The sequence below is a fragment of the Taudactylus pleione genome, unplaced genomic scaffold (genome assembly GCF_031769625.1).
Source record: "Taudactylus pleione unplaced genomic scaffold, aTauple2 ptg000216l, whole genome shotgun sequence".
NCBI lineage: Eukaryota > Metazoa > Chordata > Amphibia > Anura > Myobatrachidae > Taudactylus > Taudactylus pleione.
In genome coordinates, this window is record NW_028284618.1 from 6809457 (window position 1) to 6833517 (window position 24061).

General features: G+C 45.0%; 1 protein-coding gene across 2 annotated transcripts in view; it reads right to left on the reverse strand.

Annotated features, from left to right (window-relative positions):
* Positions 1-23963, reverse strand: part of STEAP2 (STEAP2 metalloreductase) — a 35751-nt gene extending 11788 nt beyond the window's left edge. Inside the window, exons 1-4 of one of the 2 annotated variants that reach the window (XM_088478623.1) lie at positions 23815-23963; positions 7383-7901; positions 4251-4778; positions 252-416 (exon numbers count right to left, since the gene is read on the reverse strand). In XM_088478623.1, coding sequence (XP_088334749.1) covers positions 252-416; positions 4251-4778; positions 7383-7871 — 1182 coding nt within the window. In that variant the 5' untranslated portion in view covers positions 7872-7901; positions 23815-23963. Of the gene's footprint in view, positions 1-251; positions 417-4250; positions 4779-7382; positions 7902-17729; positions 17899-23814 lie in introns of those variants that run through there. The other variant, XM_088478624.1, reaches the window with a different exon arrangement.
* Positions 23964-24061: the final 98 nt, after the last annotated feature.

The following is a 24061-nucleotide window of genomic DNA, read 5'->3' on the forward strand; positions in this document are numbered from 1 at the left end:
TGCTTAAATGTAAATTACATAACTGCTCTACTTTTAAAGTTACAGCTATCTTTGGAAGCTGTAATGTCTAGGACAACTCAACCTTTAATGAAACATTCTCTCCCATTGCTGATCATATTACATTAATCTTTGGCCTGATTTCATGCAATGTAATATATATCCATAGTGGTGATTGCTTCCGTGCTAGTGCATTCAGGAGGAGCAGAACTTTCCGATATAGGATGCTAGGATTAAGACGTGAATGTCAGTACCTGGATGAAGCTGAACTCCCTCCAGTTTAAGGCGTTATTGACAGACGGGATTGAAGTTACTGCCAGCAAGGAGAGCAGTCCGAGGCTCATTATACCAAAGGAGATATACATTTCTACCCTCCACACCTCTTCCTCATTCCAGGAATTGTCAACGTTCCCATGAATCTAGAAAACAGGGTATGCAGGTATAGCTTAAATACATTTGTATTAATCACAAGCTGTAACGACATAAACCTACTGCACAAAAAGCTAACAAATACAAATTGTGCAGAAGGTGTTACAGTAGCTAAATAATGGCAACATAGAGAACTGCCACTTATGTTCTTTGAACCACCATATACAATAATAACAACAACATAATATATATAATAATAACAAGCATATACATCACAGTGCTAGCAGGGGGTTGATTTACAAACTGACAACTGCACTGGTTAGATATACTTCTCTGCAGAAAAGCGCTATTTTGATGCGCGCCTGTGCAGCAGCGTGACGCAAAATGTGTTACATATTTAAATATAAACATGTAAATGTCCATCGCTCTATTAATCAATTTTAGCTGTCAAAAAAAAATGATCTGCGGGAACCTGCTAATTGGGCATACGTCCCAAAATACCGCTGCCGTCCCGAGCATGTCAGCACACAAAGGACCTCATTCAGAGCCGCTCGCAAACTGCGAGCGCTCACTCTGAATGAGGGCAGCCGCTTCTATGTTCAGAGCTGGCCGCTCGCTAGGCTGTGGGTGATCACCCACAGCTTTAGCGAGCGGCCAGGTTGATGGTCGCGATGGTCAAGACCATCGTGACCATCGGGGCTTGCGACGAGACCCTTGTGGTAAGGTCTCGTCTACCGCAAGCCCCAGTGAGCTCCAGGGCTTGCGCACGCGCAGTGCGGCCGCTGCACGTGCGCAGGGCCTCAACAGCGACCCGCTTGCGAGCGCATAGGTGCTTGCGAGCGGGTCTGAATGAGACCCAAAGTCTTGTTCTTGCCAAAATCATAACTGGGTGTACCGGAGCTTGTACTTATTTATTAACATGTATTCAGTCATTCACATCAGTTTCTGCCCCAGAGGAGCTTGCAATCTATACTTCCTATACACAGACAAACACTGGGCTTAATTTGTCAGAGCAGTTAACCCACCAGTATGTTTTTGGGTTGTGGGAAGAAAGCGGAACACCCGGGGGAAACTCACGCAAACACGGGGAAAACAGGATTTCTAAGTTGAATTATGAACTTAAACTGAAAACCTGCAGCTAAAAGATGGTACACTAGTAAGGAGCCCTCAAGCTTTATCTCTCTTCTATCTGCCCCGACAGGTGAAATCCTCACCTTTAGGCTAGTGCTGGGGATAAAAGGACAAATCACATCAGAAAATGAGCTGCAACTAGATGCGATCTGTCCCATGTAACTTCTGCTTTGCTTCAAACCTCCCTGTTAATTTCACTTATGTTTCTGATGCTGCTAAAGGTCCTGATGCTGAGTTTAGAGCAAGGCAAAAAAAAAAAAAAAGCAAGTAAGTTTTACACCTAGGCAAAACCATGTTGCCCTGCAGGTGGGGCAGATTTAAAGGGGCTGATCCAAGTTGGACGCAAATAGCTAGTGCGCAGGAAATAGGTGTTTAGGGAACTGGGCGGCAACAACATGATCGCGCAGAGCTCTTCTGTGGGAGTGTCATGGAAGTAACGTGGGCGGGTAGCTTGAGATCCTCGCTAGTCATGCGTACGGGGAAGGGAGATCTCTTGCACCCAGCATGAGGCTGGTACAAGTGCCGATACTAATGATGACTATTGCGGCTGAAAAACAGTGGGCGGAGCGGCTTCCCGCTTGCGGCCGCGCGGATCCAAGCATTAGGCCCTAAGGAAACTTAAATCAGTCTTCTGCCGCTCTACGCAAACACAGACACTTTGCTTCAAATTAAGAACCAGGCCCAAAATGTGCAGAGAGATTTAGATTTGGGAGGGACGTGACCACACTCCAATCTAAATTGCAGTGTAACAATAAAGCTGTTCAGTATCCGGGGGCTACATGCAAAAGCACCCAGTATTTACCCTGCATGAAAAATAAATGTATTTGCAACATGGGTTGCCCAGGTGCAGAGCTACAACTCAGAATCAGCCCTATAGTGGGTAACAAAATGTGACTCTCATTCATGAGAATGGGTGCAACCTGTCACCTAGAGAATAAGCGCAATGTAGTAATACTGATCGAGAGTCAGGAGTGAACGAAACAATGAACAATTCATCCAGTCATTTATTGGAAACAGCGAGACCGCTTATGGAGCCAGAGAAGATGTGCGCCTATTGAGGTCACATGATGAGCAAACGCGCTTGTGTATAATACCCTTTAAGACAGGGGTCTTCAACCTTGGCCTTCAAGCTGCTGTGGAACTACACATCCCAGCATGCACTGCCACCTTTTTGATATAACAGCATGCCAAAACTATGGCAGTGCATGCTGGGATGTGTAGTTCCACAGCAGCTGGAGGGACAAGGTTGAAGACTCATGCCTTAAGGTGTCTATACACTGTCAGACTAAAGTCGCCATCAGACAGACCAATCTGACATTGCCATACACTGACAGATAATTGGTGAGTATGGTGTAGATGTACTAAACCTTAGAGAGAGATGAAATGGAGAGAGATAAAGTACCAATCAATCAGCTCCTAACGGTAATTTTCCAAACTGTGGGGTCTATTTACTAAGCCTTGGATGGAGATAAAGTGAATGGAGACAATGTCCCAGCCAATCAGCTCCTAACTGCCATGTCACAGGCTGTGTTTGAAAAATGACAGTTAGGAGCTGGTTGGGTGGGACTTTATCTCTGTTCACTTTATCTCCATATCAAGCTTAGTAAATAGACCTGCTTGTCTGTAAAGTGACAGTTAGGAGCTGCTTGGAGAGAGATAAAACACTAACCAAGGCTTAGTACATCTCCCCCCATATCGGAGTACAAATAATTGTATATTTTGGGCATGCTGGAAGAATTTTCATGCCTGACAGAACATTAATTGCTGTTTGGTTGCGGTCATGCAATGGGCAATCATCCACCCAGTCAACCAATAATTGACTGATCGGGACAATAACTGCACAGGTTATGGCCTCCTTTACTATCGCAACACAATGCAAGATGCCACAATCACTTTTCTTGTGCAATTAATTAAAGAGACATCCAATCAATCTGTGGCTGTTTCAGCTTAAAAAGAGAATTTTGCCAGCAGTGCAAAACCAAAGCATGTACGACTGACAGCAGAAAACCTTCTTGGAAGGCTACAGATTGTTGGATTCATCGGGGGCAGGACATGTATTATCACAGCAAACTCATACCCCTTTTACACCACAGCTAAAACCCAAGTTATTGCAGGTTAACCCAGGTAGTTCCTTGGTGTAAAAGGGGCCTGGCTGGATTCCCAGGTCGAGTGACCTGGCAGTCCAATCCAGGTAACTTGCAGGGTTTTACACGGGAACAACCCGTGAAACCCTGCAGTGTAAACGGGTACCCTGGGTCATTCGAACCCGGCTCCCGTTTACAGCATGGGGACTTCCGGGTTTCTCGGCGCCTGGAGATGATGTCATCTCCAAGCGCTGGGAGAAGTATTCCACTGCACCCGTGTGCAGTGTGAACGGCGCTGATCCGGGAATAATCAGGATTATTCCCGGATCAGCGCCGTTCACACTGCACACGGGTGCAGTGGAACACTTCTCCCAGCGCTTGGAGATGACATCATCTCCAGGCGCCGAGAAACCCGGAAGTCCCCATGCTGTAAACGGGAGCCGGGTTCGAATGACCCAGTAGAAAAAGGTCTGTCCTGGGTCTGACCCGTTTTGAAACGGTGTTCCAAATGTGGGGTCAGACCCAGGATTCAGGTGTAAAAGCAGTATCATGGAGCCTTTGCTGACCACTGAACCCGTGTCTAATGCTATGATGACCATATGTAGTTGCAACAAAACTAGTGGGAGTGAAAGCAAATGTTTGTGGAATGTGTACATAAATGTCGCTCACCTGTTGATAAGCAGAATTCAGAAAAGAGTAGCGCTCTGACCGTCTCATCGGCAAGCACATGCTGTATACAACATGGACGGCCGCAAAGAAGAAGCTCAGGAGACCCAGCTGTTTTCTACACTGCAGCCAGTTCTCCAGCCATGGAGGAAAGCGCTTGTACTTTGTGCCGTAATACAGCTGGTGAGCGGCTGCCAGGAGCCCGGCTAAGTACACCAAGGACAGCAGAGTGATAGCGACAATGGGCAGAGTCTTATTGACAATCTCAATGGGAATCTTGTAGAAGTCACTCTGCTGATTTTTAAAGTATGGATGAATAATGTCCCTTATGAAAGAGTATATGAAAAAGAAAGTAGCGAGGCTGATGGCCAAAACCACGGGGCCCTTCCACGGAGTGAAGAGGCGCAGAGGCAAGTTCTCTATCTCTCTGGATGACGATAACGTCCCCATGTCGATCGGCATGAAGTTCATCTGGCGAGCGAGTTCAATCACCTGGTGACGAGCTTGAACGTTATTGCTGCAAATATATACCTGCAAGTAATATTAATACATTGGTCAGCTGTGTATTGTAAGACGGGGCCATAGCTTAGGCCAAATCGTTCTATAATCAGATGCCAGAGACAATTGGTAACTGACTTTCATCTCCGTGGCACTGACACCAGTGTGCCGCAGTCCCTGTATGCCACCACCCTAAGACAGTGGTTCAAACACTTTCTGGAGTTACGGTGCCCTAGACTAGAATATCAGCATTTTATTTCACGGCTCCCCAAGGCCAAAGTTTCTAATTGTGACATTTATAAAAAATGATTCTATTAAGCAAATTGTGTTTTACCAGTCATCCGTAGGGTCAGTTATGTAGTGGCGGTCAGGGTTGTGTCCACATATTCCATGATTGGCAGCAGCCAGTACTGGCTTAGCCTATCACACGGACCATAGCCGCTGACACTGTAATGTAGCAATTCTCATGCAGACAGGCTATAGATAGATGAAGGCAGCAGCTGATGGTCTGACACAGAGCTCTCCACTAGTGTATGGGGGCTTCTCAGGTGCCGGGAAGGGGTGTCATGTATTGGGCGGCCGTGATGGTACACTCCGGGTACATAGTTACAGCCCTAAGTGGGGTGAATATGTTGTGGACAATGGAGGAGGTGCCCCTTCAGAGCTGGAGCATGGCAGCATTGTCTCCCATAGTTCTGCCCCTGTTGGGAACCACTGCCCTAAGACATCCTGCTTACCGCCTGAAGGATACACAATTTGGTTGGCTGCTGTACTTAATGATGGAGTTCTCAGTGTCAAAGTGTTTTTCAGTGCCGCATTTAAATAGTCAGCAAGGTGCAGAATCCTTAAGCTCCTGTAGCGATACACTGCAGTGAAGGGGAAGCAGTTTACGGGACTTCTTTTACAGCGTCTGCCCGACAAAGGAGGAAATCCCGATCGTCCTAAAGGTAAGTATTTACTAACCTAACCTAACCCCCCTAACCCTAACCCTCCCTTAGGGATGCCTAACCCTAACCTCCCCCACTGTGCCTAACCCTAATCCCCCCTCTAAGTGCCTAAACCTAACCCCCCCCTTCCCTGCTGCCTAAACCTAAGTCCCCCGTGGGGGTGCCCTACCCCAAGTCCCCCCCGGGGGTGCCTAACCCTAACCCTCCCTCCCCCTAGCCTAACCCTAGCCCTCCCTCCCCTTAGCCTAACCCTAACCTCCGGGGGCGAGTGCCTAACCCTAAGTCCCCCCCGGGAGCCCTAAACCTAACCTTCCCCCCCCCTGCGGCTGTCCGCTGCGGCGCCCGGCATCCGCTCGATCCGGATGCCGGGCGCCGGTCTCCAGCCGTTGGGGAAATGACAGGTGTCTAGATTTAGACGCCTGTCATTCGTCCCTAGTTGGGATAAAGCAGTCTGGAAGTCGGCGGTCGGCACTTAGACCGTCGGGTTCCAGACTACATCCCTCTCTAAGGGACCTTAAGAAAGCTGCATTTTTATGTCTGAAAGAGAACTACACTGTAAAAAGCTTGTGTGGCATTGCCTAAATATCTGACATCAGGTGACAAAATATGTGCACTGAACAGAACAACTGAGAAGCCAGACTTGGGACGTTTGGGTGGCTAATCCCTTCTCTTGGATACCAATTTATAAGATACGTTCAGATTGGTTTATGGCAGTGAACTGCAAATTAAGGTTCATATATTTAATTATCATAGAGACTGTTTAATAGTCAATAAGAAATAATATTAGAGGTCAGCAAAATTTCAACATCCTCCTGACACCATGAAATAAGTTTGTGACCCACTGATTTGGAGCTTCTGAACTTTCTTGCCCTCTGGGTGTAATAACTCTTTTATTACAAAGTGATGTGTCAGTGAAAAGTGTTTAATGTCCCCACAATTATATATAATCAGCAAGTGCAAATGTGTCCTCATACATCTAGTCTGAAGAAGTCGCGCAGTGAGACATTTCTGGCGTGAGTGACCTGCCAGGTGCTACTCCTCTAGCGTCGGGTGTCTTTTTTTTTTGCCGAAAATGCGTTGCTACTATGACGCACTGGCAGACTGTACTGATTAATGTGATATGTGACACTTGTATATCGGTGTGCACCTGAGTCTGTATATGAAGCACAATGGAACTAGGAATGACAAAAAGCTACATTGTAGCACTATGTATACAGATTCAAAGACTCAGTCGCACACAGATAAACAAGTGCTGCCAAATTAATCAGCACAGTCTGCTGGCGCGTACTATGCGAATCACATTGTGACTGAGACGCATTTTCGGCAAAAAAAAAAAAAGACGCCAGGCGCTAGCTGAGTCTCAGGGCACCTGGCACATTGAGAGGGGCTTTTAGCGTGTCTGCAGCAAAGATGTGTAAGGACACATCTGTACTGGTGGCCACGTAGTAAATTTAGAGATGAGCTGTTTGTTTTTATTCGGTTCTTTTCGACAAATTAGCGCAAGTTCGGATTTATCTTACTGGCTATCCTAAAACGTGAGAGCGGGATAGCCAATAAGATGCTGTTTTGCAGATCCGAACGTAAGTGAGTAGAACCGAACCGCTCACCTCTATAGTAAATACAACCATGAATGTAATAATGTATAATATAAACATGACCATGGATAGAAAGGAGGTGGCTTAGCACTTACTTGGCTGCTGGCATCTTTTGGACCCAACTGCAGTGCCCATGCAGAGACCACATTAAAGCCCTTCACCACATAACAGTCTGGGAAGAGTGAAGACAAATACTCTGCGTTGGATTCCGGGTACTGATCTACTCTCATGTTATTACTGACGTCCACCAGTATTTTGCCACTGAGCAAATGTTTCACGTCCCACAAGGAAGAATAATGTTCTCTGTGTATTGCCACGAATATGATGTTTGACTTTATGATGGCATCCTCGTGGTGAGTGACATCCACCACATGGGGGAAAAAGTCAGCAACGCATTTCGGTTCCCGGCTTCCTATCACCACATGGTAACCGCATCTTATGAGCCGAATGGTCAAGGATTTGGCAAAGTCTCCGCTTCCGAGTATCCCTACGGTAGTTCTCTCTTCTTTTACACCGTTGGCTCCATTTGGTAAGAAGGTTTCGTTCCTGTTCTTTGGACTTCCCATCATAGTGATGGATTCCATTGCTCAGAAGTCTCCACTTTTTCCTTTGATCTGGAAAAGGCCAAAAAATGTCACAATTTTTATTACACTAATAACCAAACTTTAACTGTACTGTAGGTGGATCAGTAAATTAAATAACACTAAAATGGGGCTTTTCTGTCCTCTAAGTCGAAATCCAGTTTGGCCAGACATGTGACAATGACCGCGGTCATATTGCGGTTATAGTCTGGCTCTATTTTCCACCAGTGCTTTTCGACATCTCAAAGATCCAGTATAAAAGAATTGGAAGCCATTATGGGCCCCTATATGCGGTGAGCTAATTTAAAACAACTTCATTAGCTGAGAGATTTGCGGCATGTACGGTCCCTTTTAAAATGCAAAATAAGTGGGAAGGGATCTCTATACACATGTTTTAATATACAGTATGCTAGAATTAAATCCATTTTCGGTTTTGTTTCTGACGGTGTAACCAGTGGGTAAAAAATAATTAATTTCTACATAGGCATATAAGTTGTAACACCTATACCCTTGCTAGGCCCCATTGAGGTTTGAAAAGAGATTGTATTCATACAGTTGCAGTCTAAGCATAGAATGGTCAGATTCACCTTGAGGTCAAACAAGACATAAATATTGAGGCCTAGCTTGTACCTGTCACTATCAGAGATGTATAATGAGCCATTCATAGCTTATATGGTGTTATCAATAGACAGTGAGCCACATCCCAATAGAATGACCATTCTAAGATGTGTAGAGACGCTAAGCATTATGGGTAATCTGAGACTCTACACAAAGGAGCTTTGAAATAGAGTTTATCTCCAGACATAGTAGGATACGTCATTACTGTATTTCTTTGTCTGAGTATATCTTAGTGCTTACAGAGCACATGCAAAAGATAAGTTTGGCCAATGCTATGTTCTACCAACCAGTGCTTGATACCCAGTATGTAACTAATATGGGCTTAATATCCGGAACGCCAACACCCTATACTAGAGTATATAAATCAAGACCTAGACAAAGGCTCTTAGGATCGTGCATGGACCGGAGACTGCAGTACATGGTGCCTGCAATGTAAATTGAACTGTCTGGGCGTTATTGAAACGAGGGCTCCCCAGATGAAGATGAAGTACATGTTGTGTTGAAGATGATTAATTACCGGTGTCATCTGAATACATAGCAAAAGTTGAGTATACTGTATACTTTGTGTGTTAATTGTTTGTTTGTTACTTGTAAATAAAGTGTGTTCATTTGTACTCACTCAAATGGTCACATGTGTGTACTATTCATTTCGATCAGAACGAAAACCCACCGTTATGCAGACGGTGACTATAATCATTTAGCTATCGCCTTTAAAACAGGCCTGGCCAACCTGTGGCTGGTAAAGCTTGCTGGGACTTGTAGTTTCTCAACAGCTGGAGAGCCACGGGTTGGCCAGGTCTGCTTTAAACTGACACTACAGAAGAGAGGTGAAAAGAACGGCATATGTAAAAACATTTATTATAGCGATATACTGTACATATTTCACACAAGCTTTGTTAGGAACAGTACATAGGATAAGATGCAAAGTGGTCTCTCCAGCATCACAATTGCAATATCCAGTAAAAAAAAAAAAGCTGCTCTCTGCTTCACTGATGTCTAGCACATATTTGTTCCATGCACAGATCCAGAATAACCGCTAACGTTTCTTGAGGACTAAAATTTTAAATTTTTGTAGCGTTTGCGAAATACTGAGGTTTGCTAGCTTAAGGGGTCTATTTACTAAGCTGTGTTAGGAGATAAAGTGAACGGTGATAAGGTACCAGCCAATCAGCTCCTAACTGCCATTTTTCAAACACAGCCTGTGACATGGCAGTTAGGAGCTGATTGGCTGGTACCTTATCACTGTTCACTTTACCCCCCAACACAGCTTAGTAAATAGACCACTAAGACAGGTCCCCAAATGTCCTCAATAGTCCAATGCTGGTCTCCTCTATATGTCAAGCATGGGAAGTTCATAGTTTAGAGGTGAGGGGAACTGACAGCACTACCGCCTTTGTGAAAACGGCCAGCCATTAGCAGCACAGAGACTGGTACCCGTTACTGGACCATTGGATCATACAGCCAAATAGATTGGGGGGAATACTGTACCCTGTCCCCAGGTAATACAGTATTTGAGCTTAACATAGCCTTTTTAAGTTTTAGATAGATTTCTTCATTAGTCCCAAATGTTTTATGGCACAAAGGAGCTGTCCATTTACAGTACCCCCCTAGACATCAGGATGAGAGGGCTCAGTGTCTGGAACCTCTGCTGCTTGTGAAATACACAACCCATCTTGCATCTGACTAACCCAGAGTTTCCCAACCTCGGTCCTCAAGGCACACTAACGGTCCTAGTTTTAAAGATAGCTATACTTCAGCACAAGTGACTAAACTAACACTGTGCCTCCGTTATTTTGATTTAACCATCTGTGCTCAAGCAGAGATATCCTCAAAATCTGGACTGTTAGCGTGCCATGAGGATCGGGGTTGAGAAACACTGTTCTGACCAACAATCCTCTTGACAGGAAAATTTTGAAGGTTTTCTATATTCAGGTTTGCGATGTCTCCAGAACACCGACCAATCAGTGCTCTGGACACATGACACGCTTATTGTATGCGAAGAAACTTCACCAATCAGTGTTATGGACACATTATAGGCCGCAATGTTCCTCCTTGTCCTAGACACCGAGACCTTCCTACTGTTTACTACTGCTAATCCTAACTTCAGTATTCCTTTATTCCCATATAGTTCATATCTCTGAAGCCCGTAAAAGAACAGAATACAAGTAATAAAATTACAAATATGGCCAATTTTTTTAAGTTTTGCTGTAATCCACACTAGCGATGGTCATCGGTGGGGTGTCCATCGATGGTTACCATTGATGCGGTGATTAGCATTGATGGCACAAAATCCATCTATGGTGAACCATTGATGGTTTGCAACCCTCCATGACCACCGCTGCCGAGGGCATGGTGGGCCGCAGGCCAATCAAAAACAGGGTCGGGGCTTAGCAGGATGCTAAGCTCTGTCCCATCAAGAAAAAAAAAACAATTAACTATCGGCTCCCACTCATCCATCGATGGTGGAGAACCACTGGCTCACTGCCATCGATTACAAAACCATTGCTAACTATCGATGGTTGATGGCCACCCCTAATCTACACTAGTAATGAAGCATTGCTGTGTTGCACTGTGTAAGCTCTGTACAGCTAGAGGTTTCCAGTTTTCAGTCTCCATTAGGCTGAACTTGGTTTCATATGATGGTGCGTTCTTGTTATAAAAGTAGGTGGAGTCACGCAATTGATTCCATTTAATCCATGTTACTGAAGTCATGCCAAATGCATGTGAAGCAGAAACGTGGGCGACATGCAGACATCACTGACTGAAAACTAATCCAATAGCTGCTGATAAACCAGTGCCTAAAAATGTAAAGCTACACATAACACACGCCTATAATAACACTAAAATAAGTGTTTCATGTAATAAAAATTGGGTTTAAGAAAACTGAGAACGTGCCATGAAATACTTACGTAAAAGGCTATACTGAATTATAATATTTTAAGTATGGGCCAGAATAATTAGAGACACCTAATGTGGAATGACTATACAACATTACTATAATTATAATATTAGAATTGCAACATGTTATTATATGGGATTTAAAAGAATTAATTGGAGATTGCAACACAAATAAGTATTTACATAGAAGATAATCATCTGATAAGTGAGGAAGTAGAGATTATGAGAATAATGGAAAGGTACTTGTGAATGAATTGTAGATTAGTAATACAGTGATTACGTTGCAGGTCATGTCAGTCTAGTTGAGTGGTTATCAACTCAGGCCATGTTTTCTGAATTTCTTCAATCATGCACAGGTTAGTTCATCTATTTTGCTGGGTCGGTAATTTTTGCATCTGTTTCCAAAGAGAGAAGGCCTGAAAACATGACCAGTTGGGCAGGGCCGTAACTAGGGCTAAGCGAGCGGTGCGGCCGAACAGAGCGCAGCGCTCTGTGGGCAGCACCACCACTCACCCACAGCTCCTGCATCTGACTAGCAGGATGCCTTTAACAGCACCCCGCACTCAGAATCTCTGCAGCACTGCCGCCTGGAGCAACCAAGCATTGCTGTAAGCACCAGCACCTGGCACAGGCCACGCCCCCTCCACGTGACATCATGTTGATGGGGCGTAGCCTGCACCGGGAGCATTAGCTTGGGGGTACTAGAGGACTGGAGTTGAGAGCCACTGGTCTAGTTTATCTCACTATAAGCAGGATGTATAATATATTGCAATTAGACTGTAATACACCTTGCCCCTATTCGCATGCATAGATAATGCTGCAATACCTCCCTCCTGTGCAGGATCTGGACACCCCTCCCCCCATGCGTATGTCTATGAGAGTGAAGAGACACCAGAACTTGGATCTCTGGGCCTGATTCAGACCTGGTCGCAAGCGCTGAGCGCTCGCAACTGGGTCGATGGTGGCTCAGAGCGCATGCGCACGACGGAGTGGACTCCATCGTGCGCATGCGCGAGACCCGGATAGCGACGGGCAATCCGTCGCTCCGGGTCTCGTACCAAAGGGAGCGTGCTGTCGATGTTGAGTGACAGCACGCCCCCTTTGGTGGGCGGGCCGGGGGCTGCCCAAACGGAGGCGTTCCCATGTGAACGCCTCCATTTGGGGCCGGCCCCACTGACATCACGAGCGATATCAGTGGGAGAGATTTCGGCTCTATAAGAGCCGAAATCTCTCTGGGGCTTGCGGCAACGAGACCATACCACAAGGGTCTCGTCGCAAGCCCGACGGTCGCGATGGTCTTGACCATCGCGACCATCTTCCTGGCCGTTCGCTATAGCTGTGGGTGGTCACCCACAGCTATGCGAGCGGCCAGGAGGCCGTTCTAAAAAAAAAAAAGTAAAGACCGGCCCTGATTCAGAGCGACCGGCTCTGAATCAGGGCCTCTGTGCGTGAAACTTATTACATTGCACAGTGGGGCTAATTCAGCAGAGGACAGAATTGCAAAGCTGCACGCAAGCAGCTTTGCAATTCCGTCCTTGCAAAAATGTAAATGCAGCAGGAGGCGTCCGACACCCCTTGTTGCATTTGCGATTCCAGCACTGCTTCCAAGGCTGGCCAGCTTGCGAGGTCAGGAAACTGCCTCCGTGGACGCAGCCCCTGGCCACTCACAAAAAAACAGGGCCGTCACGCACCCCCGTTTCCAAAAACGCTGGCCATCCTCGCCCCCGCACCGCCCCTTAAATGCCTTTGCCTGTCAATCAGGCAGAGGCATAGCAGGGGCTGCATGCGATCACGCTGAACCCATTCTGCACATTCGCAGAACGGGTCCTGCGCACAGATTCCCGATAATCAGGTATCTGCGTTCTGCATTGCACGCTAAATCAGCCCCATAGAGCGGCTAATTGTCAGTTTCTCTGCCAGCCAGTCAGGACTAGTTCCCACAATAATTGCGAGATAAGTGTGGGGTCCCTCTGCTATAGAGAGTCTGGTGCTTCTAGAGGGAGGCATACTTGCCTACAATTTAAAAAGCATTTCAGAAAGGTTGTGAAAGCAATACCCATGCTGAACTGGGTGTGTAGTGATCAGTCTGAGAGGCGTGTCATCATATTGACTTAGGTCCAACTACATATTATATATATATAATATAATCCTAAGCATGATATTAATAAAACCTCATGACCCTTCTCCTTAGTGTTTCCGCCATGAAGGGCATAGAGCAGTGGTGGCACTCCTGGCATAAAGTTATTACATGATCACTGTATTGCGCACACCAGCCTGGTCTGAGGAAGATTGCTGGACTCTTCAGGGAGTCAGGGAAATGACTACTATTTCACGGAGTCTCCCTGATATTTAGACATCCCCATTGATCAGAGTATAATGGACAAGGGACCCTGATGCTCCATTCACATTATATAGAAAATGTAACAATACATGCAGATCTGCCTGCAGCTATTCGATTACGGTCTATTACCCTGAGCGGTAAACCCTATTTTCTTTGTAAACTAATTAGTGCATTGATTTGCACACCTGGGAAGCCTGAGCCACTTCCCACTCAGACTAGCACCTCTACTACATTGGTTACAGCATGGAGTCTGGCAATGTAATATGCACACCAGTCAGAGGCACAATAATAGGTAAGTCCTGCTAATATTTAGACTGTGTAGTGCAGCTTTGGTTCATTTTTGGGGTGTGGGTCCCCCTAGATTGCTTTGCTGATCTGCTTCAGGGCACCGCAGTATAACACATTTTCCTTTGACACATTTTAATACTTCACTGTCTGTTTCCTTTATATATATGTATTTAACTTTTTTATTTTTATACTTTATATGCGGCCAGCGGCTGCTCTTAACACTTCACTTTTCCTATTAGAGCGGTGCTTTGGGGTGGATTGGCTGGGCTAGTTTGGGGGTGTTCTGCGCTCTGGATTTGAGCCTTAGTATGTTAGGGACCTGCCCGACAAGAGGTTACCCGGATATGGTGGGCAGGCCCATAAGCTTGGCCAAGATTATGCCAAATACCTCTATTGTATTTACTGCAAAATGTATTTATTTATTTATAATTAGTTAATTTGGAGTTGTGCACCTGTATTTCTTCTTTGTGTATAAACCCTAAAGCTGCATACACACACAATGATTTTGTTACCAACGATTTTATGAACGATTTTCTGTCAGATTATCTGTCAGATTTTTTAAAGTGTAATGAATGATTTTTTGAACTACAAACGATTTTTGTAACTTCCCTTAATGAAAATCGTTCACAGTTGGTCAGTCAGGATAAACTACAAACGGGAACGCGCATGAAAGATAATGCTTCATCGTTATGACTCAGAAACTGGAAGATTTTTTTCAACGGTTGAACGATAACAACGTCGTTATAGTTAAATCGTTCAAAAAATCGTTACGTGTGTATGCACCTTTAGGGTTGACTTAACACAAATTCTTTTCTTGCAGCCTCGAAGCTGTGAGGAAATATCCACATTATATGTACCCTCTGGGGCTTACTGCTTGGGGGGGGGGTAATTCCAAAGCTCTGGGCATTTAACACTAAATCTATGAGTTAACGTGTGTTGGCCACAGGTTTACCGTGCATGGAAATTGTCAAATAACTGAATAGCTAGGGCGTCATACCCGGGAGCTGCCGTCCCGCTCCAATGTCTCACTGGTTGCCTTTGGTAACTGCTCACATGCACCTGTAAATTATCCCCATTTTGCGGACTTGTTGCTTTTATACATTAAGCTAGTCTGACTGGAATGGGTGTGAGAAATATTTGCATGTAAATTGCAGTATATTTAATCAATGCAATACTTCATTTACAACCAAGTCTGAATGAGTGCACAGAACACAACCTATAGGGCCATCTGAATTGTCTGGAATAAAAGTCAGGTTTCCTGAAGTAACTTTGCACCATGGTAAAATCATACTGCAGTGCAGGTGGGGCAGATGGAAAATGTGCAGAGAGATGTACAAGTGGCAAGACGCACGCAGCCGCAGTGCGCGTGCATGAACTAGCCAATGCTAGTGACAGGAAGTGCCGTTTGTGGGTGGTGACTGGGGGGGGGTGGTTGAGCGAATGCAGGCATGTCAGTGCGTTTCGACGCCATTACAGGGGGCGTGCATAATTAAGCACCTGCGACGGCATGCGCAGCCTGAGCTCTAGATAACGACAGGAAGTTTAGCAGTTTGCGACTAAGGTCTGACCTGCCTAAATTGTGCGTGAGGCTCCTATTGGTACTGATGTTTACGCAGACTTGCAAGGTATTACGGATATGAGTAAAGGGAAGCGTGCTGCTGCGGCATTGCGATCAAAGTCATTAGCATAATCTCGCAGCAGAACTGCGTACGCACTTGCTGTCGTGATCGCATTAGCGTGCAGAATCAGGCCCTCAAATCTAAATTGCAGTGTACAAAAAAAGCTGTCCAGCATTTTTGGGCTACATGCAAAAGCAGCCAATATTTACCCCACATGCAAGAAAACCCCAAACAAATGAAATGGAAAGTGGGATCTATATCACTTGTCTCTGTTTTGTAAAGATGCTGCTGACTTATGCTGGGTACACACCTTGCCGACTTGTCCGCCAACCAATAGATCCGCCAACCGAGCGACTGAATGGTAAGCCAATACACACTTATCTATATGAACCTCGATATGTCTGGCGTAACATCAATATTGGGCGGGCAGTTGAGCTGTCAATGTCAGAGGTCCCAGCAGCAAGTGTATGGGTGGTAGGGATGGCCATCGGTATTGTTACCATTTAGCATGTGGCCATCAATGGTAACCAGCTATGCAATGCATGACCATCGATGGTTTAATGAACCGAAGGTCACCCCTGTTCTTCGACTGACTGGCCCATGCACCAATAAGAAAATGGGGGTGGGGCTTCATGGATGTCGGGGGCGGAGCTATGCTCAGTATTATAGCACCTTGAAATAAAAAAACAAACAAAAACAGTTAGTTATGCTTTACTATGGATGGAAAGAAACCATTTGGTTCTCCCCCAATCGATGGTAAAATCATTCAACATCGGCCATAAACTATCGATGATTATGAATCATCGATGGACGATGGCCATCCATAATGGTCAGCTGGTCCTCTGTACACACAGCTAGATGCATCGATCCTGCAAGGCCGATGCGGTATGTCTGTAAACAATGTTGTTCACGGACATATTTTTTGTACACACGTACAGATGCAATATATTATATATATATATATATATATATATATATTTATTCAGAAGAGTCCTGCACTCACATCTAATAGTGCTAGCCAAGGACCAACAGGGTCCCACAAACATAGGATCGTCTTCAAGGAAGGGAAGCACTCGCCAATCCAAAAGTTAAATGTCTTTAATTCATGCTTGTATTTTGACATATGTATCAACAAAGCCACAGGTCTGGTCAACATTTTGGTTCAGATTTGAACCTTTATCAAGACCCAAGTTACTGGCTTACATAAATCAACTAAAATGAAAATCACATAATCTGTAAATGAAAGGAAACATAAAGCAAAGTCTATCAGGCTCCATAACATGACCACTGAAACATATCATATAAACACAGCATCATTAACAATTGGTATCCCAAAAATGACACAATGTGTACGATATAAAGAAACATACCGCTATAAACACCGCTGGGTCATACCGCAAATAGTATCCCAAAACATGACACAATGTATAAGGTATAAGGAAACATACTGCTAAAATTAAGGTCAACATATAGCCAGCAATATGTGGAAGTTTTACAACCAACACACAATTAGGTTGAGACAGCTAGCCAATAAAGCAATCAGGTGTGTAATAATCAGAATAGGGATACCTGAAAGTATGGTCACAGAGACTAAATTCAAGGGGATGCAGTCTGGAACCCGGCGGTCTAAATGCCGACTGCCGGCTTCCAGACTGCTTTATCCCGACTAGGGACAAATGACAGGCGTCCCGGGGGTGACTTAGGGTTAGGCTAGGGGGAGGGAGGGTTAGGCACCTCCGGGAGGTTAGGGTTAGGCAGCGGGGAAGGGGTGGGATTAGGGTTAGGCACTTAGAGCGGGGGTTAGGGTTAGGCACAGGGGGGGAGGTTATGGTTAGGCACCCCTAAGGAGAATTAGGGTTAGGGGGGTTAGGTTAGTTGATACTTACCTTTAGGACGATCAGGATTTCCAGCGCTGTCGGGTAGCCGCTGTCGGGAATTGAACCGCCGGCCATGCACCCGCCGGTAATACATATCACACCCAATTCAAGGGATGATGGCAATGATATAGATTAGAGTAAAATTCAACACTTTAGGATATAATCCATAAACAATTGGTATGTCCAGAGCTATCAACGGAAACAAAAGCAATATTCATACCTGCAGTAACGGAGTATCAGCTCCAAAATAACGAAGCTCCAGCTCCATCCAAGACAGCAGCAGAACACCAAGGCACGAGTGACCAACAAACCAATGTGACGCTGGCGCCTTAATAAGCCGTCAGATCCAAAATTATGAATCATTATCAGGGTAATCCTGTATGTGCCGCTTCCTCTAGTTCTCTTCCGCGTTCCGCATGCTGGCTGCTAATAGCGGAAGTGATTAAAGGCATATTGAATGTGTGTGGAAAAAGACACAACCCCTAGGGTCAAACAAAGAAGTCATATTGGGGCCTGAAAGTGACAGACATAACACAATCTAAACAATAAGTGGCACTTATCATAACTGGTACAATAAAAATAATCGGAATAAAAATCAAAGAAGACAAGGAGAGTCATTCAAAGATACCAAAAGGTATACATCAATTCCTAGCGAGATTTGAAGTTAATGACAATACACATTAATCAGAAAACATAATAGCTAAAGAAGAAAAATTTTAAATAAAATAAAATAAGATAAAGAATACAAAACATGGACAAAACACAAAAATCAGGAATATACTATCGCTGAGGCAGGAGTATATAAACAGAATTTAGAAGAAAATAATGATAAAATAAACAATAGTAAAATAACTGGGATGTAAAAAATTACAGAAATATGAAAACCCAAATCATCATATAATGTGGACACCAGTGTGGAAAAAAAGGAAAAAGCAAAGTAGGGAGATGTGACAAACACTAAGGGTTAATGAAAAATGTTGAGTGGATTATGCTCGTTCAGGTCCCTAGGGGTAGGGCCGGCTCTAGGGGTGTTCGACCTGAGGAGTCGCACAGGGGCGCCACCCATAGAGGGCGCACCCCTCCCCAACATTCCGATCTCAGCGGGACATTACTGTCCAGCTGTTCCACCCGTGGGCCAAAGTGGCCCGTGGGTGGTTAAATCGGGAGGTTGGGGACCCCCACCGCCACAGCTGTGCGGTGGTGCCGGACCCAGGAGACTCTTAATGGATGCATCCATTCAGTGACGGGGGAGGGCTGGGGGAAGCCCAACTAGTGAGGCTCCCCCCAGCCTGACATTATTTGGAGGCAGTCACGCCTCCTAATAACGTCACATAGGTGGTGTGGTCTATGGTAATTAGGCCACGCCCCCATTTTCGGTCGCGCGCAGGGGAAGCCCAGCTAGTGAGGCTCCCCCCTGCTTGACGTTATTTGGAGGCGGTCACGCCTCCTAATAATGTCAGGTAGGGGGTGTGGCCTACTGTAATTAGGCCACACCCCCATTTTCGGCCGCGCATGAAGATAGTGAACTCTGGAGGGGGCTGGCACAGGGTGCTCCGACCCCTGGAGCCGGCCCTGCCTAGGGGCTACTGTATCCAACTTGAAAATCCAAAAACTCTCCCTCTTCTTCAGGGACAGAAGTCTGTCTCCACCTTGTCCAAGTGGTGGAATCCAATCTATCAGTTTGCACCTGAGTCCAGCTACCTGATGCGCTTTCTCCAGAAAATGCCTGCCCACTGGTTTATCACTAGAGCCAGACTGTAGGGCTGCACGAATGGAGGCCCTATGGTTGGCCATCCGATCTCGAAATATTATTGACGTTAGGCCTACATAGTAGAGTCCACATGGACATATTGAGATGTATACAACATGATCCAGCCCATAGTGCAATCTATACTTAATAGAGATCTTTCGTCCAGAATGCGGATGTGAAAATGTAGGTCCAACAATCATTGATGTACAGGTAATACAGCTGCCGCATGAGTAGCTACCTGGTCTTTTGGTCATTAATTCAGAGCGACTAATCTTAGCCCCTGGGTATAGCGCAGGCCTCATGAGGAGCTGTTTCAGATTCAGGCCCCTTCGGTATGCCATCATAGGAGGTGCCAAATCACGAAACGGTAATAGCCGATCTGTGGTCACTATTGGCCAATGTCTTCTCAGGGCTTTCTGTATAGTATTAGCCTTACTGTCAAAGGTAGTAGTGTACAAAAGCCTAGATTTATTCCTCTGAATTTTGTCCAGAGGCTTGGGTTTCGCTTGAAAAGATCTATTTTGCTTTATTGAGACACCTGGAGAGCGTAGCGGTTCGATAACCTCGGTCTTGAAACCTAATGGTCATCTCATTTAGTTGTGTTTTTCTATTAGTAGGTTCTGAATTGATCCGCATGACACGTAGATATTGGGACAACGGAAGATTCTCTTTCAAAGCTGTTGGGTGGTGGCTGGTGGGTAAAAGTGCCATATTCCTATCAGTAGGTTTCCTAAACATAGTTGTAGAAACTTTTCCATCCAGAATACTTACAGTTACTTCTAAGAAATTGATGGAATTACAATCCATCTGGTACGTAAATCTGATTGACCTATCAAGACTATTCAGAGTCATTAGCATCTGTACACCTGAATCCGACGAATCTTGCCATATCAAAAAATTTTTGTCTATATAGTGACGATAAAACTTGATCTTATCCCCAAATTTAGACAGAATGTGTTCATCCTCATATTTGGCCATGTACAGGTTGGCATAAGAAGGGGCTACATTTGAACCCATAGCTGTTCCAGACTTTTGTAGAAAGTACATATCCTTATACTGAAAGTGGCTGTTATATAAGACCAGAGTTGCCAGCTCTAGGAGGAATTCCATCGGTGTAGTCTGAAGGTGGTGTCATCAGGACCTCCCTCAGGGTACTGATGCCTTCATCGTGGGGAATAACTGAGCGAACTGATGTCCATTGTGACCAGAATGTCATCCGTACCTAATGTTTCTATGTTCCTAATCAACTCTACGAAATGTCCAGTGTCACGAAGATAGGTGTCACCTCTGCATACAAACGGTTGTAGCTTACAGTCCAAAAATATAGACAATGGTTGTAAAACCAAACCCTGGGCTGAAATTATAGGTCTACCCGGTGGTTTTATCAGTGATTTATGGACCTTAGGTAGAGTATAAATGATTGGACATTTTAGTTTGTCCACAGTGAGGAATTTCAACTCATTTTCATCAATCCATCTGTGCATACAGGCATTTCTTAAGACAGTATCTACTTTAGTCTTAATTTCAGCCACAGGTTGCGAGGCCAGTTGTGTATACACACTGGCATCAGCCAATTGTCTAAGAATTTCAGCATTATAGTCACACCAATCTTGAATGACTATGACTCCACCTTTGTCCGCAGGGCGTATTACTATGTCCAAATTGTCTCTAAGTGAATGGAGAGCTCTTTTCTCATCCGGTGATAGATTGTTATATACTTTGGGCGCTGTGCCAGAGTACACGGCGTTATTTACTAACCTAAGATATGCATTATTGGACGGAGGATCAAAATTGGATGGCCTTTTAAATGCTTTGATGTCTGGTGTGTGTAGCCGTACTCCCTCCTCGGGAAGACACCCCCGGGGCACCTACCCAAAACTCATCAACCAGTGGGACGCCGCTGCAACGATTTGAGACTCTGTTAGTTACATCAAACTGGTAGTGCCATTGTTCTCAGTTCGCTATTATTCAGATTCCCTTAACACTGAGCGACCCGCCGAGGTCACTTTCTATACATTGGATCAGTATCACTAGTATTTGACCGGCGACGTGGTCAGTTGTCATTTATTTATTATCTGTGATTTATATTTGTTTTTAGCATCACTCATCCACAGCCATCATCTCATCAGCTAGGTTGTTTGTTTTTATCTATGACACGAATGCTGTATTATAATATTTTGACGCAGTAAACATTGAGATACTTTATGACATTACTCTGTAGTACTGTTACATCATTTGGTATATACATTTGTATTTAACCTATTAGAGCACTGCTCCGTGTCAATTACACACTGACCGTATAGGGTGTAGCGCTCCGATTATTCTTTTGATATCTATAGAGTGTTTAAAGTCATTGTGTCTATATGTGGGGACAAACGTCAAGCCTTTAGCTAAGACACATAATTCAGAGTCCTCTAGGTGTACTTTAGAGAGATTGAAGACCTCATCTATATCTGCCTCCTTCTGTTTCGCCTTTTTGTGTCCGCTCCGCCGCGGGTGCGGTCTCTGAGTCTTACGTCGCTTAGATCTGGTGGTATCGAGTCCTCATCCGTTCCTTGCTCTAAAAAATTCCTATTAGGGGGTTGAGAACCCTCATTTAAATCCATGTCTGACGTGGAACGCGAGGACCCAGATTCTATAGGAAAAGGAGTAATCCGTCTGCGTCTATATGGTCTGGTCTGTGGCCGATTTCTTGACTGGGAATTGTCCCCAAGTAGCTACCAATATACAGTATGGTTTTGTAGTCGGCTGTAACTGTGGCCAGTTTTTTTTCTTTTAAAGGAAGTGAGATCCCTTTTGTAAGATTCTACTTGATTTTGTAATCTCTCCAGCCAGTTAGTCCCTTTGTCCTCTCTAAGGGTAGGCAATGCCGTTATATTCAATTGTTCAATCTCAATCTTAACTTTTTGAAGTTCACCCCCAACTTCTTCAATCACAAGGGCCATCAGGTCCAATGAGCACTTGTTGAGAACTGCGCACCATCTACTGCAGAAAACCGGGTTATTTCTTCCCAGAGTTACATAGATATTAAACAAATGGATGCTATGATACGTAAGGTTTCACTAATAAACCAGAAATCATTGACTTGTAGTGCAGTCATTCCATAGTTGTCAAGTGCCCCTTATTTTCCAGCAACAGTGCCAGTCTGTAATGATGTGACCCTGGAAATGATCATATCTGGAAATGTCCATATTTTTTTTTTCAGTATTACCATTCGCACAATAAAATGTCTCTATTTCTGCATGTCATATTCCATTTCTACCATCTGTCTCTGCTCGCTGGGCCTTACTGGTTAACATTTTTGGAAAAAGAGTGCTTAAGATTGAAAACATGGATTATAACCAGATTCAGTAGCCAGTACATGATGGGGACGGTAGTTCACAAAGGTTAAAAGGAGAGCGCATCATGAGTAACGTGCCCTGGCTGAGCCGCAATGTGTTTCCCTGTGTTTACTATTTTAACCAGTTAGCAAACTGTATTATGGTGCCAACAACCCTACATCATTTCATGGTACTGACTAATGCCATCAATATGAATGCATTATTCTAATTATAGGAGATATAGATAGGATTTATAGTGTAAGAATTTTGGAAAATTCTCATAGATCAGAGAACTTTTTTACCTTTTACCCCAAAATATATTTAGATACACTGATGTTACCCCCTTGATTTGAAAGGAAGGAAATCATATAGTAGAGCCCCCATATAATGCCCCTGTAGTAGTGCCTCCATATAATGCCCCTGTAGTAGTGTCCCCATATAATGCCCCTGTAGTGCCGCTTGTACAATTAAAAAAAACCCCACTTACCTTAATCCCCGCTCCTGCATCCACCGCAGTCCTGTCCACCCGGCTGCTCCTCGGAACTATGGGAGAAACGTCACGACATCTCTCCCATAGTGCGCATGGAGAGAGGCGGAAGCTGGAGTTCAGAAGAGAACTCCAGCCTCCGGCTAACGCGGCGCTGCAGGGAAGGAGCCGGGCGCCCACTGGTAATAACATCTCAGCGGGCGTCCGGCTTAGAACCTCACTGCGGCACAGCCGGGTATGCACAAATCATTCTAGAATGATTCATATGCATGCCCGGCTGTCCGTCCATTACCCCCAGGAATTTCATTTTTACCCCATGTGGGGTAATTTACCCCTGTTCCCTGACCACTGTTATAGATGCTTGGCTTGAAGTGGTGTCGGAAATTGAGCAAATGCCCCACAAGGCAGAAATATGCAGGGGTAACAAGAGATAAACCTAAAAGGCAAGCTGTACATGGCCAATGATCATTACCCATTATCTGTCTGTAATAGCAGCTAATCCCCATTATCCTGTCTGCATTTCTCAGTCCAAACCTTCTGTCATCAGCCTCATTCTCCCTGTGCCAGCTGCATGGAGGAGTGATGCACCGGATACATTTGGATACATACATTGCACAGACACATACACTGGGAACTCTCAGTAATGCAACATAATTCATATATCTAAGCTGTGACCTAGGACAGGTATTGCATGTGCTGCTCTGTCTGACCCCCTCCCCTCTATAATGAGCCCAGCCTGGTCACTTACCTCTCCTCCAGCCTGTGTCAGCCTGTGTCTATTCCACGGCCACAGATCGGTGCACCGGAGATCCAGTCCTGTCTGAAGCACCTCACCCGGCCACACAGCAAGAGGACTCAGCCAATCTCTGCTCTGGTCTGAGCGACATCCAGGGCTGCAGTGCATGAGAGGATCTCTGTGATTGGCTGCCTTTGCAAGCGTTGTTGCTTTGCTGGGGGAAAATAACAGGGACCAATATTCTGTGTATTATACTACT